The sequence below is a fragment of the Vidua chalybeata genome, chromosome 17, assembly GCF_026979565.1.
Source record: "Vidua chalybeata isolate OUT-0048 chromosome 17, bVidCha1 merged haplotype, whole genome shotgun sequence".
NCBI classification, from domain to species: Eukaryota; Metazoa; Chordata; class Aves; order Passeriformes; family Viduidae; genus Vidua; species Vidua chalybeata.
Genome location: NC_071546.1, coordinates 1,163,870 through 1,180,334, shown reverse-complemented (window position 1 = coordinate 1,180,334; position 16,465 = coordinate 1,163,870). Strand labels below are relative to the sequence as shown.

The 16,465-nt window shown below is 41.5% G+C and overlaps 1 protein-coding gene across 12 annotated transcripts in view; it reads left to right on the top strand.

Moving 5' to 3' along the window:
* The window catches only part of PHF20 (PHD finger protein 20), a 75,287-nt gene that overhangs the window by 3,996 nt on the left and 54,826 nt on the right, over positions 1–16,465 (top strand). For 9 of the 12 annotated variants that reach the window (XR_008433845.1, XM_053958408.1, XM_053958407.1 and 6 more), the window contains exons 3-5: positions 5,198–5,246; positions 6,823–6,951; positions 11,363–11,477. Coding sequence is in view for 11 of the 12 variants with exons in the window: in XM_053958408.1 (XP_053814383.1) it covers positions 11,395–11,477 (83 nt within the window). In the remaining variant the exon portion in view is untranslated. Of the gene's footprint in view, positions 1–5,197; positions 5,247–6,822; positions 6,952–6,980; positions 7,022–11,362; positions 11,478–16,465 lie in introns of those variants that run through there. The other 3 variants (XM_053958400.1, XM_053958401.1, XM_053958402.1) reach the window with 2 other exon arrangements.

Genomic DNA, 16,465 nt, shown 5'->3' with positions numbered 1-16,465 from the left:
GATAAAATGTTAGGTTCAGCATCCTGCTGTAAGTGTATACTGTGCTGCTGGAACACCCAGAGCAACCTCAGAGCTGGGATATCACAGCTGATGGGTGCGGTGCTGGGTAGTAATGTAGCTAGGTAACTGGGATCCCTGTCCTGTGATGTAGGCATTTACTGGGAGATTAGGAAGAGGACAAATGTTTAGCCTCTGGAGGCAGCTCCTGTCAAGTGTGAGGGAAAGGTCCTCTCTCAAGGATGATGTAATAGTGCACGCAAGCAGGTGGACCACTGTACAGAAAGGTGTCCACTACCGAGAGAATCAGCTGTGCTGGGGGTAATCTATAGGGATTTAAATAACGTACAATCCCCTGTCAATCCACATGAGGTCCAGAGTACATAAATGTTGAGCCCCAGTGCTCACTTGGCAAGTTTCTTTAAAGGAGGTGCTACTTTTCCCTGAGGTGGGTACACACGAGAAATGCTGCAATGTTCTCAGGAGGTTAAAAAACCAAACCTAACTGGCAAACTTTAGCAGAGCAGGAATTTGGCAAAATTTAAAACAGTCAATCAGAATAAAGCATTTCATTTAGCAAACTCTACCCATCCAACCTTATATTACCCATATTCCAAGAAGGGGAAGTTAGGAGTGAAAAAGAGAGAAGACCAAGATACAGCTGCTGTCTTTGATCCAAGTGCAATCTCAGCTGTCATCAACTCCAAGGATGATAGTGAAGTTACCACATGCATCTTAAAGCAGTGGGTTTTACCTGCTCTGGCCTCCTGTGGCTGTGCCTCCCAGGTGGGACTTCTGGTTATCCAGTCCCTCAGGAGCTAGATTGAGGCTGCAGACATGGGGTGTGGGGCATTGCTTTCAGTGTGCCCAGTGCCTGACAATCATTCTGGGCTGGACTAGAGGTTCCGGGGCGCGGGGGTGTGGAATGGAGCAGTGCACCTCCCACTTTCCACAGAACTGCCCCCTCCTCTTCAGTTGATTTGCGCCAGTAATAATTTTTTCTAGTTTTTCACATCAATCCATGTTGCAGGAGTTTTTATGGAGCGCGTCATTGTCATACGCCAGAGCGTTGACATTGATGTCAATGAAAGAAGGAGGACGAGAAGTGCTCCAGGTGATTACCTGATTCAACCAACCTTTTTTCCTTTTTCCTCCTGACTGACCTGTGGCTGTGAACTGTCCAAGACTCTGGACAGACTTGAAAGACTCAAGCAGGTTGGAGAGGAAATGTCCTGTAGTCCTAATTGTTGGCCAATGCATGAGTACAATGGAGAGTGGAGATTGACAGTGAAGTATTTTGGCCTGGGTGAATTCACACCATCACTGAGTGCTACTGTGCCAGACATGCTGCACTTCAGTATGACCTGAAGTCCAGAGCAATAAAGTGGTGCCACCGTTGAGATTGCCAGTGTGTTTTTCTCCATTCCTTTGGCAGCAGAGTGCAGGCCACTGTTATTTTTTACCTGGAGTGGCATCCAGTACACCTAGAAGCGACTGCCCCAGAGGTGGAAGCACAGTCCCACCATTTGCCATAGATTGATATAGAGTGCACTGGAAAAGGATGAGGCTCCAGAACACTTACAGTACATTGATGACATCATTGTAAAGGGGCAACACCTCAAAAAAGAGGAGGCTTTTGAGAAAGGGGAGAAAATAATCCAAATCCTCCTGAAGGTTGTTTTTGCCACAATCAAGGAGTTGCCTAGAAAATTCAGTTCCTAGGAGTAAAATGGCAGGATGGATGTTATGAGAGTCCAGCGGATCCAGTGGTCATCAAAGTAGTGTGTTCAGATAGCAGAAAGGAAACACAGGCTTTCGTAGGAACTGTGGGTTTTTGCAGGATGCGTATTCCATAAGATAGAATACACATCCTGGAGTCAAGATTGGAAGCCCCTCTCTGTCATGTGACATGGGAGAGCAACAATTTTAGGTGGGATTCTGAACAACAACAACAAGTTTTGGACAAATTCAACAGGAGATCGTGTCCTGAGCAGCCTTTGGGCCACTCAGGACAGGATAAGATGTGGAAAATGTGCTCTACATTGCAGCTGGGAAGCATGGTCCTTCCTGGAGTCTCTAACAAAAAGTACCCATGGAGACTTGAAGACAACCCCTGGGGTTCTGGATTTGGTGATAAAGAGGAATCTGAGGCCTGTTACACCCCAACTGAAGAAGAGATCTTGACAGGTTATGGAGGGGCTGGAGCCGCCTCAGAAGTGATTGACACTGAAGCACAGCACTTTCTGGCACCCCGACTGACAGTGCTGGACTGGATGTCCAAGGTATATCCCCTTCTACACACCATGCCACTGACGCCACCTGGAATAAGTGAATAGCTCTGACTGCACAGTGAGCTCACATAGGAAACCCCAACCACCTGTGGATCTTGGAAATCGTCACGAAGTGGCACGAAAGCAAAAATATCCGAAGAGGAGGAGGAAAAGGTGCCACCATGATAAGAAGGCTCCACCATATAATCAGCTACCAGGAAATGAAACGTGATGCTCTCTTCACTGCTGTTTCCTGTCATACTATAGGGACAAATTGAAGTTGGAAAGCTGCCACAGTGAGTTGCAGAAGCTATTGAAGGACAAGGTGGTCCTTGCAGAGCTGAAAGCCATCCAGCTGTCTTCAAATATTGCTGAATGAGAGAAATGGCCAGTGTTCTACCCCTGCATTGGTTTGTGGATGGTGGCAAATGCTGGGGGGAGGGGGTCTGGACCAATGAAAAAAGACCAGTTGGCAGTGCAGAGGGAAACCCATCTGGGCTGCTGAAGTGTGGCAAGACATGGCTGCCTGGGTAGAGAAATTGTGTAAACGTATGTTGTGTAGATGCACACATACCCAAGAGCTGGAGTACTGAAGAGTATTGCAACAATGAACAGGTGGATCAGGCTGCCAAGGTTAAATTGCCTCAGGTGGATTATTTCTGGCTCGGTGGGTGGCCTGTGACGCCTCATGTCATCTGTAAAGAGGTGCAACATTACAAATGGACTCATGACTATGTGGTGGACTTAACCATAGACACCATTTCCAGTTATCCGTGGCTGTGAAATGTGTACTGCAGTCAAGCAGGGCCAAGTGGGTAAAGCCCCTATGGTATGGGAGGCAGTGGTCAAAATATAAATATGAGACCTGGCAGATTGATTACATCACATTCCTGCAGACCCTCCAAGGCAAGTGTTACCTGCTGACAGTGGTGGAAGGCACCACTGGGGTAGTTAGACCTACCCCATGCCTCATGGCGCTGCCCAGAACACCATCTGGGCCTTGGAAAACAAGTCCTGTGGCAACATGGGCACTCCAGAAAGAACTGAGTCAGACGACACTCTTGTGGGCCAGATACTATGGGGCTGAGTGGATGTATCATATTCCTTAACATGCACCAGCCTCTGGAAATACTGAACAGCATTATGGACTGTTAACAACCATATTGAAAGTAATGGGTGGGGAACCATCAGACATTGACATCTACATGTACCAAAAGCCACTTGGTTAGTTAACACTTGAGGCTCCACCAGTCAAGTTGGCCCTTCACAGTCAAAACCTCCACGTTCCACAGAAAGGGATAAAGTCTCCTTGAGGGATAGAATATGAGGAATATATTAGGGAAGACAGTTTGGGTTAGTCCTACCTCAGACAAAGGCAAGCACATCTGGGGGTTTGTTTTTGCTCAAGGACCCGGGTGGTCTTTGTGGGTAATGCAGAGGGACAAGGAAACATGATGTGTACCTCAAAGGGATTTGATTTTTGGGTGAGAAGAGTCTGTAATGTTGAATTGTATAATATTGGTTAGTGAATAACAGTGACTCTGTTTGCCATAACTGCAATTGACAAGGTGTATAAACTGCTCTAGATATACCAGTCATGAATTCCTGATGCAGTTTGCAACCAGCCCTCCTGCCCTAGAAGACCTCTAGGACATATGGAATCTTGGACTAAATGAATTCAACAGACATCCTGGGGGGACAACCACTGATGATGGAAATTATACCTGTGCTTTTGTAGATATCTATGTCTGAGTGTGTATATATATATATATATATATATATATACACGTATGTATGTATGTATGTGTATAGTTGGAAAGGGGTAAGATTTGGACATGATGCATGTGGTACAGAATAAGGGATAGATAATATCCTAATAGCCAGAAGAGGGTGTGGCTAGAATCTGATGTGGATATGCAGAGGGGTGTCTGTGTGTTTGTAAGGGTCTCTTAAGCATCTCTCTAGTTTGGATCACAGCAGTCTGCTGACCTGTACTGAAATTCTGTGCCACCTCACATCATTTCCTGGGGACGGGGAAAGGGGTCCCTTCCAGATTGGGGTGGCTTGGGTGTGGTCAGGTTGCTGTCAGGCTCTGCAGTGAGCATTCACGTGTGAATTGCTTGCCTCTCTTGTACACTTCTCTTCTTAATACCATTACTTTTACAGTTCATTTTCTTATCTCATTGCTGTTTTCAGTAAATTGTTCTTACCTCAACCAATGATCTTTACCTTTTGTGCCTCTAATTCTCCTTTTGGTGGGAGCACTTGATGGAAGAATACTGTTCCTAAACCACAACAGTTCTATGCAGCTTCAGTTCAGGTAGAACCCTGGAGCAAAGTCATTAGAATGCCAAATCTGCAGCCTAAATTGGGCTTCTGGGAAGAATTCAAATGGCTGTCTTTGCCACTTCTGCGGTGTGAGGAAGCCTACATGTATTGACAGGAATTGGATTTGTGGATGAAGAAGCAATTCTGGAGAAATTCTTGTAGTTTATTCTTGTATTAGCAAAACATAGCTAACACCTTCTGCCATGTGGTTCATGTAGATTATCCAACTGAGGAGGTCTTCATTCAGGAGCGGACTGTTTAGCTAATGTGCAGTTAGTTAATACCGCAGTACATGTTACACTAAAGTAGGAGTAGTGATAAAGTTATTGGTGACTTTTAGTTGACAACTGACAAATAAATGATGGAGAAATATGATGTGACTATACAGAGAGAATGTGTGTCCGTAAGGGTCTCTTAAGCATCTCTCTAATTTGGATCACAGCAGCCTGCTGACCTGTACTGAAATATTTTCAGATTAAATTTTTGTTCTAGAGGTGTTATTCTATTATGGAGCTACTGTTGACTGTAGAGAGAATATTTTTTGAACTCTGAACTACTTTTACTCTTAGAATTCACATGTTTTTATTTTTCCTTTCCTTTAGTTACACAGCACTGGTTGGAATGTTTGCAGCAACATAAACAAGTTTCTTGGTGAGTATAAGCATAGATCCTTTTTTTAATTGTGGCTTTTCCTTAAGCTTTTGAAATTTTGCTTTAAAATTCAGGTTTTACTTAAATACTATCCACAGTGCTTCTGCAAGACTTACCTGCATTGAATTCTTGTATTCTTAAAGGCTGCCATTTTTTCCTTAAACGGAAAATACACAGTCTCATTAAAGTAGGTTTTCATTAATATGACTTTATTTAGGAAAAATCTTATTTATTTTATGAGACTTAAACCTTTTTCCAATTTCTGTTTGTTCAGTGCTTAGGTGCTTGTTTTTTATCTTTAGTGTTTACAGGAAAAGAGAGGGGAAACCAGAACATGGGACATGATCAAATGACTGAAAATAATTGTTTTCAATAATGACTACTTATTTCTTTAATTGCACTTGGTAATTCAAATAGATTTCATTATAGAAACTTTTTTTTGTTCTGTTGAATTGCTTATATTCGTAATTTCTGCTTCCATGTTGGTCTGTCCCAGTCTCAGCACCAGCTGAAACTGACAGCAGAGTTACATGAGATGTTGCTGAGGGGATGAAAAATGTCTCAGGGAGAGAGTGAGGATCTTGTTCAGAGGCTCATTCATGTAACACCTTTTCAGTTTTGTAACCGAGTACTTTGGGAAGGTCTTGGTTCTGCCTGAGGAGAAGAGCAAATGTAGATTTTTACTGGTCAGTTCTCTTAATCTACTTGTATAAACCAGAGAAAAAGTAGGGGACTGAAATCAAGTACTCAAGTCTTATGGTTTGAGGGAATGTCAGTGTTGAGGAATAAGCTGTTCAGCATTCTTGTTACAGAGATGTTAAGTATCAGTTAAGGATCCAGTTTCTGTGTTGTGTGACTCAGAGTTCACCTATGTAGTTGTTAATTGAATCTGAGAAGCTTTTAAACTAAGTAAGTGCTGGTGAATAGGTAGTTGAGGATGCTGCACTGTGCAAATAAGAACTGCGTATAGTCCAGTGTCTTGTTTGAAATGTGTCTTTTGGATAGTAGAAAGGAGGTGATGCAATATTCCTTGAAATTTGTTGCAGTGTCAGGTCTTCCTGTCTAGTTTAAATCTTTCTTGTTCCTGTTACTTTAAAAAAATCCCAAACCCAAAAACATGCCTGAAGATCTAAGCATTGTGGTTTGAAATACCACTGTGAAGGACATCATCTGAAACTTATGGTCACATCTGAAAACAGTAACCTACCTATGAATGATACACAAAACCAACATGAGGCAGGAGCAGACATCCCTGGATGAACAGAGGCTGTTCTTGGGTTAACATGTTTAGCAGGTATAGGAGTTTTAGATCTGTTTTTATGCGTAGGGTAAAACACAGTAAGGCATACTTCATGGTAGCACTGCTGCTGTAGTCAAAACCTGCCAGGCAGAGGGTATTTTGTCTGCAGGCAACAAAAGTCTATTGTAATCAGCTTCCCAGTGCCAATACAGTTTTTAAGTGGTGCTTGTGAGACTTCCACTTAGTCTTCATAAGATGCCATTAGGATGGTATAGTATAAACAGTGTCTGTAAATACTGTTTTGCAGTCTGATATCATACCTTTTCTCATCTGCAGGTGTGTGGTTTCAGCACAGCATGGCTGTGGTCATCCACTTGCAAGTTGTTCCGATTGTGGTGGGGACCATGGACTTCTCTGGATTGACCATTCCCGATGGGGGCGTGCATATTGTAGGGGGTGAACTGGGTGAGGCTTTTGTTGTTTTTTGCCGCTGATGGAGACGTGAGGCTGGTGTCATGGGTGCAGATGATAAAAGGTCAAAACTAATTATATTGAAGAGTTAAAAAAAAACAAAAACCTGATGTACAAAATGTGAATGGACTTAGTCCTTGGCAGTTCCATATGTAGATGTGCCAGCAGATTTGGAGCAGTGGTGCTGGAGAGGATGACAGAGTCAGTCCTTAGGCTTAGGCTTTGTGGAATCAACGGTAAACATGCTTTGTCCTAGAAGGAAACGAAACAAGCTTGTGTTGCTAGTGTAGGAGTGGCAGTGCTGCCTGCAGTACCCCAGGTTAGCAACGTCTGTGCTGCATCTCCAGGGAACACAAAACAATCTCTGGCTAGTTGTTTTTACTTCCTGGTTTTGCTTTTTATTACATGTCCTACCCTGTAGTCTTGTGGAATCACTACCAAAGTACTGAGTGCTTCCTAAGAGTTGGGACAGCAAGCTTCCTATCCAGAATAAAATACAAATTTTCAGTGCAAAGTAGGATTATATTTATGCAAACTTCGAAGTTGACTGTGCTCCTTTATCAGGTCAGAGAACTATGGGGTTTTTTTTCATGGTGCTCCTCTTTTTTTCTTTATTGTATCCTTACGGCAGAGGTTTGGCACGGATGCACAAAAGAATGAAGGCAATAGTCTGAATTGTGAAAGTGAATTGCATTTCTTCTGAACTGCTTATGAAGCAGCACTGAGACAGAATGAAGTTTGAAAGTGGGGCTGATTTCAAGGATGGGGTTTTGGTGTGACACATAAAGGAATGGTTTCATCATTCCACGAGGATTTGGAAAATAGTTTTGCCAGGGTAGGTGTGGTTTGGAAAAGGCTGCAGTGATTTTGCAGTTTCGCAGAGAAAACAGTAGAGGCTGTTATTAGTGAAAGTTTGCCATAACTGCTCTGTCTGATAATATGAAACAGATTTTCAGTTGCCAGAGGAGCCCACTTCTGTTGGAACTTGGTGATATGCCAGGTTTGGGGTTCTGCACTGACAGAGCCTAAAACTGGAGAAAGTAAGAACAATTACAGGACCTGCACGGTTACCAGAGCAGAAAGCTTGTTTTAGGAGTCAAAAATTGTGATCCCTGAAGGGATAAATATTAATGTATTTTATGTATAATATGATATATAATACGTGTGTTGCCCTGAGGTAAGTGTACCTTCCTCACTGATAACCTGTCTGAGTAGTTGAATAGTCTTTAAAAATTTCATTACCTTATGATGACTTTGATGGAGAAGAAAAGACTGTCTCTTTTAAATAACATGCATTTCAGTAATATAGATTTAGAAATATTTTGTTTTGGAAGTAGTGACTTATCTAAATCCTGAAGTATTTGGTCCTGAAACAGATCTGATCTTCATAGAGAAGTAGGAAGTTTTGGAGAAAAGCCATAAAGCTCTTGGGGTAGGCCTAGTCTCTTTGTTTTAATCATGGTCTTGAATACATGGGATAAATGTATTCTCAGAGTTACCAGAGTGGAAATCCTATTCATGTGTCAATTTAGGTACCAAGTTAATACAAATTGATTTTCTGGTGAGGAAAATTTTAGGAGAGATGTTCTGGCAAAGTATTCTTATTTCCAAGTTGTAGCTATGAATGTCTGATCAGCCTGGGGTTGTTTGTTGACAAGCTGTTTTAAAGCAGTTCAAAGTTTTTAAGCAATCTTTGCTGGAGAGAACAGGAGCAGAAACATAAAACCTCAAAGTAGGCAAGCCCCTGTGTTCTGTGCTTGCTTTCTGAGAAATGAAGTTATCGGTATGGTCATGGTCATGCTGGTGAAGCATATTTTGGCACTGCCTCTTGGCCTAGTTTGTGCAGAGCCATGTTATGGTTCTCAGTAAAAGTTGTGTCTCATGGTTCCAGTCTTGCTCTAAGGCTGGGTATTTTGGGGTAAAATGGTCGAGATCCTCTACTGAGTGATTTATCTCATGTAACATTCTACCAAGCATACATCTACTTGAGAAAGCTGTTCCTGAAATTGGCTGTAAATGGAAAACACAGCCTGCTTTCATGGTCTGAGGAGCAGGAGCACAGTGCAAGCCAGTTGTAGGATGTGAGAGACAACCCAAAGCAGCCTAAGTTTTGTAGCTTGGGAGGGGAGAGAAATGAAGACTTGGGAGGAGGGGCCAATGATATGAGATTTTTGCTCACAAAATTTTTTCTCTCTTTCAACTTTGTGACCTACTGCCTTCTAACAAGCTTAGCTGAATTAGTGAAGTGCAGTATATGTGTGCTTTAACTAATGTTGGTGTTAGCTGACTCGCTGTGTTCAGATTTTCATGGAATGTGCTGCCTCTGTAACTCTGATTAAATGGCTTTGGCTGTTTTCTTACATTTCCTATTAGTTGTGATACTCATATTTTAAAAACATTTGAATGAAACCATAGTAAGACCTTCCGCACCAAAATGAATGTGTTTATGGAAGCCCTATTGTGTGTGATCCTGTTACTGAAGTCAGGAGATGTGTATGTTCCTCTCCAGCCCCATGGAGGTGAGCTGAGATGAATCCCTTGCATCCAGATGGCAGCTCTTACTGAGGAGAACCACTGTGGGAAGCTGAAATAATGCATTGAGAGTGCCTCTGGGTTGGCTTTGCTTGTCCCTCCTTAGAGAAAAGGAAAAATAAGTGTACTAGGGAAAGAATCACCTTGCAGCTGTCATTTCTTCAAGAGTTAAGCAAAATGTATGTCTGCTCCACGTTTGGAGGCATGAAATTCCATTGCTAGTGTGAGAAAGGGGTATTTCAATGACGTAAATCTGCAAAAAAATTAGTGGATATTTGAGGTGTGGGTGGATGAACCTCTTAAAATATAGCTTTGCACTTGCTGCCTTTTTCTTTTTTTCAAATTCTACATTCTGATGCAACATAAACTGTAAAATCCCAACCATCTTTAAGTTTTTCTTAATTTCCTTTCCCAATTAAAAGTGATGGACTCCTGCTCCAATCATTAGAAGACTGGGCTGATTCAGGTCCAGTGTGATACTGTGAGAGCTCAGTCTGTTATCAGATATTACTCTAGGAAATTAATTTTTTTCAGTTGCTAGGTGGCTAGAATACTTTGTCTTTTATTGTGAATCAGAGTTACAGGCCAGTAGTATTTTTTCCCCTATACCCTTGCAGGCTGCTTTAATAGAGGTGAGGATCAGTCTAAAAGCACTGTTTTAGAGGAAGGCAGCAGATGAGCTTTTGGTAGAGAAGCTTTTTTGCAGTGTGGTGGTGGAATGGAGATGGTTGGACTGTCTCTGTGTCCAGCCCTTGGCAAATGGCCTGGCTTAGAAAGTGTGGTGAAGGAGTAGCTATTCCCTATTGTAAAAGCTCTACAATATTCTTAAAGGTCTTTGATTTCTGAACCACACTAGAAATTAGAGTAATTCTTCGCGATGTTAATATTTTTGTAGATGCAGCTTAGTTGATACCATTGCTCTTTATGCCTTATGTGAACCAAAATGCTAGTGCTTATTTCTGTGCATGTCTCCTTGTTCATGTGGTGTAAGACAAGGCTTTTTATTTTAACTCAAATCAATTTTGTCCATCTGTAATTTAATCTTCAAGATACAGCCTTACTATAAGGACAGTGATATTGAATAAGACTTACTTGTTTTTTTGGATCTTGTGAGCTTGAAGACTACAGGAATGGATCACAATTTGTATCTTAAAATTGTGGGAAACAACTGACAAAATCAGGAAAAATAGCTGTTGACCCGGCTTTCTCACTATATGTACCTTGAGAGAAATTACTAGAGCAAGATTTCTTAAACTTTTATATTATCTGTTGGAAACAAATATTAATGAAGACTTTTTTAATATTCTGGTTAAAACAGTGGAGAAGTTGGATGAAAACAATACAAATATGCAAGCAGTATAGAGTCTTCTAAAATTGGTTTAAAAAATCAATGTATTTCTAATGTCTTTGAACTTTATTGCACATGTAGTGATGAGGTGTCACAGTGTTCCAGAGTGTTTCGCTAATGTGGTAGCTGTTGAAAGACTGTCATTGTGTTTGTTTTGCCCAGTTCTGTTTACTGGATTCCTTGTTTTCATCAAAATGGAGAGGGGGGGGAAATATTATGAAACTTCCATCTCATTTGTGAATAAATACTGGGTTGTGTGGTTCTTAATTGACCTGGAATTTGGACCGATGGACAGAGGCTGAGCTTCACTCTTTCATGGTCCAGTAGCTGCCATTTTGAACACACTTTCAGAATCATTCTGCACACTGTCACTTGGGAACCCTTGTTTAAAAGATAATCGCCCCCTTGCTTTCTGCAAACCAAAATTACAGCAGTTCCTTAACATCTGGCTTCTGGAAATTATAGTGCATAAGCTTATTTTGTGTATGTCTTGATTAGTGATTGATATTTAATTGCATTTTTCAGGGGAATAAAATCAGCAGTGTTGATATTACAAAATGACAAAACATCCTCCGAATAGAAGAGGGATCAACTTTGAGGTGGGAGCCCAGTTGGAAGCCCGTGACAGATTAAAAAACTGGTATATTTTTAAAACCATTCATGTTATATTAATTTTAAGTCTTTACTATCTTAAAGATTTTGTATTGGTTCAATATTTAGAGTCGTAGTCATTGGTTTGTAGGAAAGTAGTTAATTTATAAAAGTTTATATACCAGTGATTGAGATGGGCAATAGATGCTGAAGTGTACTGGTGTTGTGTCTAGGAATAGGACTGCTCCTAAATCTAGTTGTACTTCAGGCTCTCATTCTCCTGAAGTCACCCTTTAAAGTTCTGTGCTATACTTAGTATTGCAGAGCAGATATTACGGAAGAATAAATTCTTTGCAGTACAGAATATCCTTGCTGCTTCCTTTCCTGGTGCTGTTGTGAATTCATAGGCTCTAAAATCTGATTGAGTTTGTTAGGCCTGTGCTCATATGAGGGTGGTCAGCTTTAGAATTAAAGAATTGTGTGGAGAAACATGTTCCATGCTAACAAGTCTGGTCTGGTGCCTGTCTTGCAGCTCTCAGCTGTGAGGAAGAACACTTTTCTTCACAAACCACTGCATTAGGAAGATGAAAAAGAGCCTACAAATTACTTAGGCTAACTTTGAATTTTCTAACTCTGTACATTTCAGGTAGTCAGCTCAAAACTTAGCATTTAATAATTCTCAGTGAATGAGAGAGAAAATGAATGCCAAAGACTTCTTTACAGGAATTAATTTGGTTTTGTTAGCTTGTGTAGATAACTTCTCTTTCCAGAAATCATCTGGTTAGTTAATTTTTATTAAGATGTCTGTGTGGGTTAGATATGATTGTGCTTAAAGCTCTGGAACCTGCCAACAGGTGAAGTGTGCAAAGTCAGTATTGAAAACTATTTGGGCATCTCAGGAAGATGGTGGTGCTGCCTTAGACACGGGATTTATTCCAAAACATCTTGCTTGCATGCAGAGCATATTCTCTCCAGGTACAAGGGCACTGGAATTGTGAAAATGAGGAAACGTAGCTGTTTCCATAAAGAACGTAAAGTATGAACATTAAATCCTATTCACATGTTAATTTGGCTTAGCTGTGTATCCAAGAATTGTGTAGCTAAGCACTGATCTAAATTTGCCTGCATTTTCGATATTCTTGAGTTTTGTTAGTATAGCAAAAAAGTCAGGCTTACAAAAATAAGATCTCTTAACCTGTCTGTAATGTAGGCTTTTTAAAGATGCAGTTTGGTGTAGCTGGTGTTTGAGTAAGGCTAATAACTTGTGTCCATGACTCTTACCCTTCTGACGTTTGCTCAACAACAATGTTTGAGTGTACATAACTCTTGCATAGGAAAACTTTGTGGTGGGGAATTCAACAACCTGCTCTACTTTCTGTATATCCCTTGGCTTAAATTTGAATATTGAGTGTGCTATTTGTTCCATGTTCTTTGGTTTTTGGAAACACTTGATCATAAATTACCTGTCTTGCACACAGTGCTTTGCAACTCTGGTCTCACAACTTGGTTATGAACTCTCCAGTTCTGAAGTCTTTTATTTACTTGCTAAGCTTTGAACCCTGGATTGTGTGCGTTTGCATTTTCAGGGTTTCTAAATCAAAATTTTTAAGAGCTAGGGGCTTAGCAAAGCTGTCAGTGCTGGCACAACTCATTGGTGTGGATTTGTAGAGGACAGCAGACTGGTTTTTTTCCTCTGCTGCTTTCATCTGCCCCTGTGCAACGAGGACCACTCTGTGGTATGGTTACCGTACACTCCTGTGGGGTCACAGGATTTTCTGTTTGCTGACACTTGCTTTTCCCAGTGCTAGACCTTTGGCGGTCCAAACTTTTCTTGTGTGTACTTTTGTTGCTCTGTTGGTGCTAAAACATAGTCACAAGTCTCCTATTTAAAGTGCTGGCTTTGATTTCTGCTCTCAGTACCAAATACATCGGTCAATTCATGGCCACTATTGGCAGTGATGCTTTGGAAAATATTTCGTGTCAGAGTGCCATATACCTTTCTTTCATGTCAATGGCTTGTGCTCCAAATTGCTCGTTAAGGACTTCCAGGGTGCTTGGATGTGTTGTCAACCCTAGTGAAGAAAAACACTGTATGCCAGCAGAGTAGTCAATGTGGAGCCTGCTCCTTGTCAAAGTGAATTTTGCATCTTTACTGCTCGTTCCAGAGGTTGCTTTGTTGTATTTGGAATCATAGCATATTGGCAGAGCGCTGCAATTCCTGGTGCAGTTGTCTGTCTGTATACTTGAACTCCGGGGAGCACAATGAGAACTTCTGGTGTTTCACTTTAGGTTGTTAGGGCTTGGGTTGATGCATCAAAACTGTCATGAAAGATTTGTCTGTTGGCCTCAGGTTGCTATAGGGAGATAGCCTCTGTGGATGCTGAAAGGTCTCATAGTGCTGGAGTTTAGAGGATGAAGGAGGAGGACTGCTGCAGTTGGGCAGCCCTGAGTGGAGGGATCACAGAGGGGTTGCTGTAGCCATGGACATGGGCACACTGTCCCAGCTGAATTGACTTTTTGAAACCTTTTGCATTGAATCATTTAAACTGATTGAGTGGTAGCTAGCTACATCCTCTCTTACTGAAAAGAGGATGACTGCACTGGATGCCTGCAATAGGCAAATGATGTTACCTTTTGTTACCTTGTTGTAATGACACCTCCAAGTTTTTCTGACTATTGTGTGAGTAAAATGGATGTGAAGGGGGTTTTGATTATGGTTAGAGCTCTTGAGTAATATTGAGAGTATGGTGCTACCCTATTAAGATTCAGATTGTCAGTCCCATGAGTTCAGTTGTTCATGCTGTCAGGAATTGTTCTAAGTACTAAAAAGGTGAACCACTATAGCTGTTGTCCTTCACAGGGCTGGTTCTCCTGGATGCTTCCTTTCCTCTGCATTGCTTTGACTGCACTAAGCTTGTGCCTTCCTAGTTCAAGGGAGTGGGGGTTTATAGCAATTCTTTTTTGGTGTATAGGAAAAGAGAAGGGAAACAGACCTAGTCCAGGGAATTTCCAGATATTTACCTCTTCCCAGAAGAGGGTAGTTTTATATTTGTCTACCATAAACCCATTTTCATACTGTTTGCTGTGCTTTGACAGCTGTAGTCTGAGGTTGCCAGTCATTGCTAACCACAGTCTATTTAGTTCTTTGAGGTTTTGATTGCCTCTTAGGTTTTTAGAAAACTAATGCCAGCAATTTGGGCATCTTAGAGATTTTTCCCTTACTGTTTAGCCAGTTCTTAAGTCCTTGAAAGGTATGAGTGCATGGTTCCTTTCAAATTGAGCTGGAAAACCACTTGTTTTGCCCTTCCTGTATGTTGCAAGATGTTGTCTCCAATTTCACAGTGTTTCAGATAAGTATTTAAATATTTAAACTCCAGATGGTGGAGTTTTCTTACCCAGGATCCCTTAACTGTCTTGAATACCCATTGAGTCAGCTGAATACTTCCCTTGTGGTTTGGGGGAGGATGTGTTGGGCCACCCTGGACATATCTTAGTTGTCCTCTGGGGCCTTATTCAGGCTTCAGCTATTGGCCTTTCACTTTGTGTATGCTCTCATGTTATTTCTTTTTTCAATAAACAAGTCTGGATTTCTTTTAAGTTACCTCTACTCCTATGTATGTTCACAGGCTATTTGGAGGAAGTGTATGGATAATGTTCTGTTACTCTTCTGTATAGATCTGTGAGCACTTGTGCCTCCTGATGTGTGCTTGCTCAGTTCTACAAAAGGTGTGGGAGGAAGGAAGCTTGGCCAGTCAGTGTGTGGTGTTCAGGGCTGTTGAGAACCTGTGAACCTTTCTGTGACCCTTTCTACTTTATTTTGTAGCTGCCAGTGCTCTCATCTGAAAGAAAAGTGATGTCAAGGAGAGGTGTCAATGACTGTCAGAGTTCATGGATAGGTCTAGCACAGCTTGTAATAGGTTTACTACTTCAGTCAAGAGCACTTGAGTGTATGTAGACTGATGTTTATTGCTTTAGAAAGAGAAGATGTTGAGACTTTGCAGCGTGTTCTCTAATAACTGAAAGCTCTAGCTCAACCACGCTTCTCAGGTAGACTGAAATTTAGTCTCATTGTCAGATATGCTTTTCTTGATGATCTTGACTCCCATTAGTGAAGTGGGTTAGGTGCAGATGGTACTGATGTGTGATTCTGGGATGACACTTCTGGTGGAGAAAGTTCCTCCTTTTGCTGGATATGAAGCAGGGAGCAGTCTTGCATTGTGTTAGTTGGCTCTTGTAAATTGGGCTTGTCTTGTCTCAGTGGTAGAAAGTGGATTGTGCTTCCTAGAGGTGGTTATCTGCTTGGACAGGATTATTAGCTTGATACTGTCCTTTTTATTCTGTCCTTTTTATCAGCTTCCCTCTTCATTGAAAATCTAAACGAGTCCTAGGCATACTGCCGTCCCAATGGCAAGAGCACCCTTCTGGCTGCTCTCTTGTTGAGAGGATCTGGGATTTCTTACCTGTTTTTGCTGCTCTCAGATTGTAGAGAATGGGATGCTGATTTTTGTCATTACCTGTACTTAGTGATACCCAAAAATAATCTGTTGAGGTTGTGACTGTGACTACTGCCCCCTCATGAACTTGTGGGGGACAGTACTTGAGTTACCTAAATACAAAGTAACTTGACTGTCACAGGAAGGAAGTTTTTTGGTTTTTTTTTTTTTTTTCCAATACGTTGGTAACCAGTTACAGATGTCCCTGCCATAAATATCTCCCATTGGAATTCCTCGCCTCCACAGTCTTTGCTGCATGTATTTTGGTAATAATTGGGATGAGCTAATGGCATAGTTTGACGTGGGTGGCAGTGAGTATCCTTAGTCTGTAGTTGCAGTGTAAGTCTCTAGTGTGGCCTTTTCATAGCTCTTTGTGAAGTCATGACTGGACATGTCTTAGATCTGCTGGAGGATTCCGTTGTAGGTAGATTTGCTTTTTGTGTAGGGTTGTAGAATGATAGCCTGGGTTGCATCTGAGTCTTAATTCTTACATGTCTAGGCTTTACTGTTAGTATCATGCTTGATCTTTGAGATGCCACTTCCT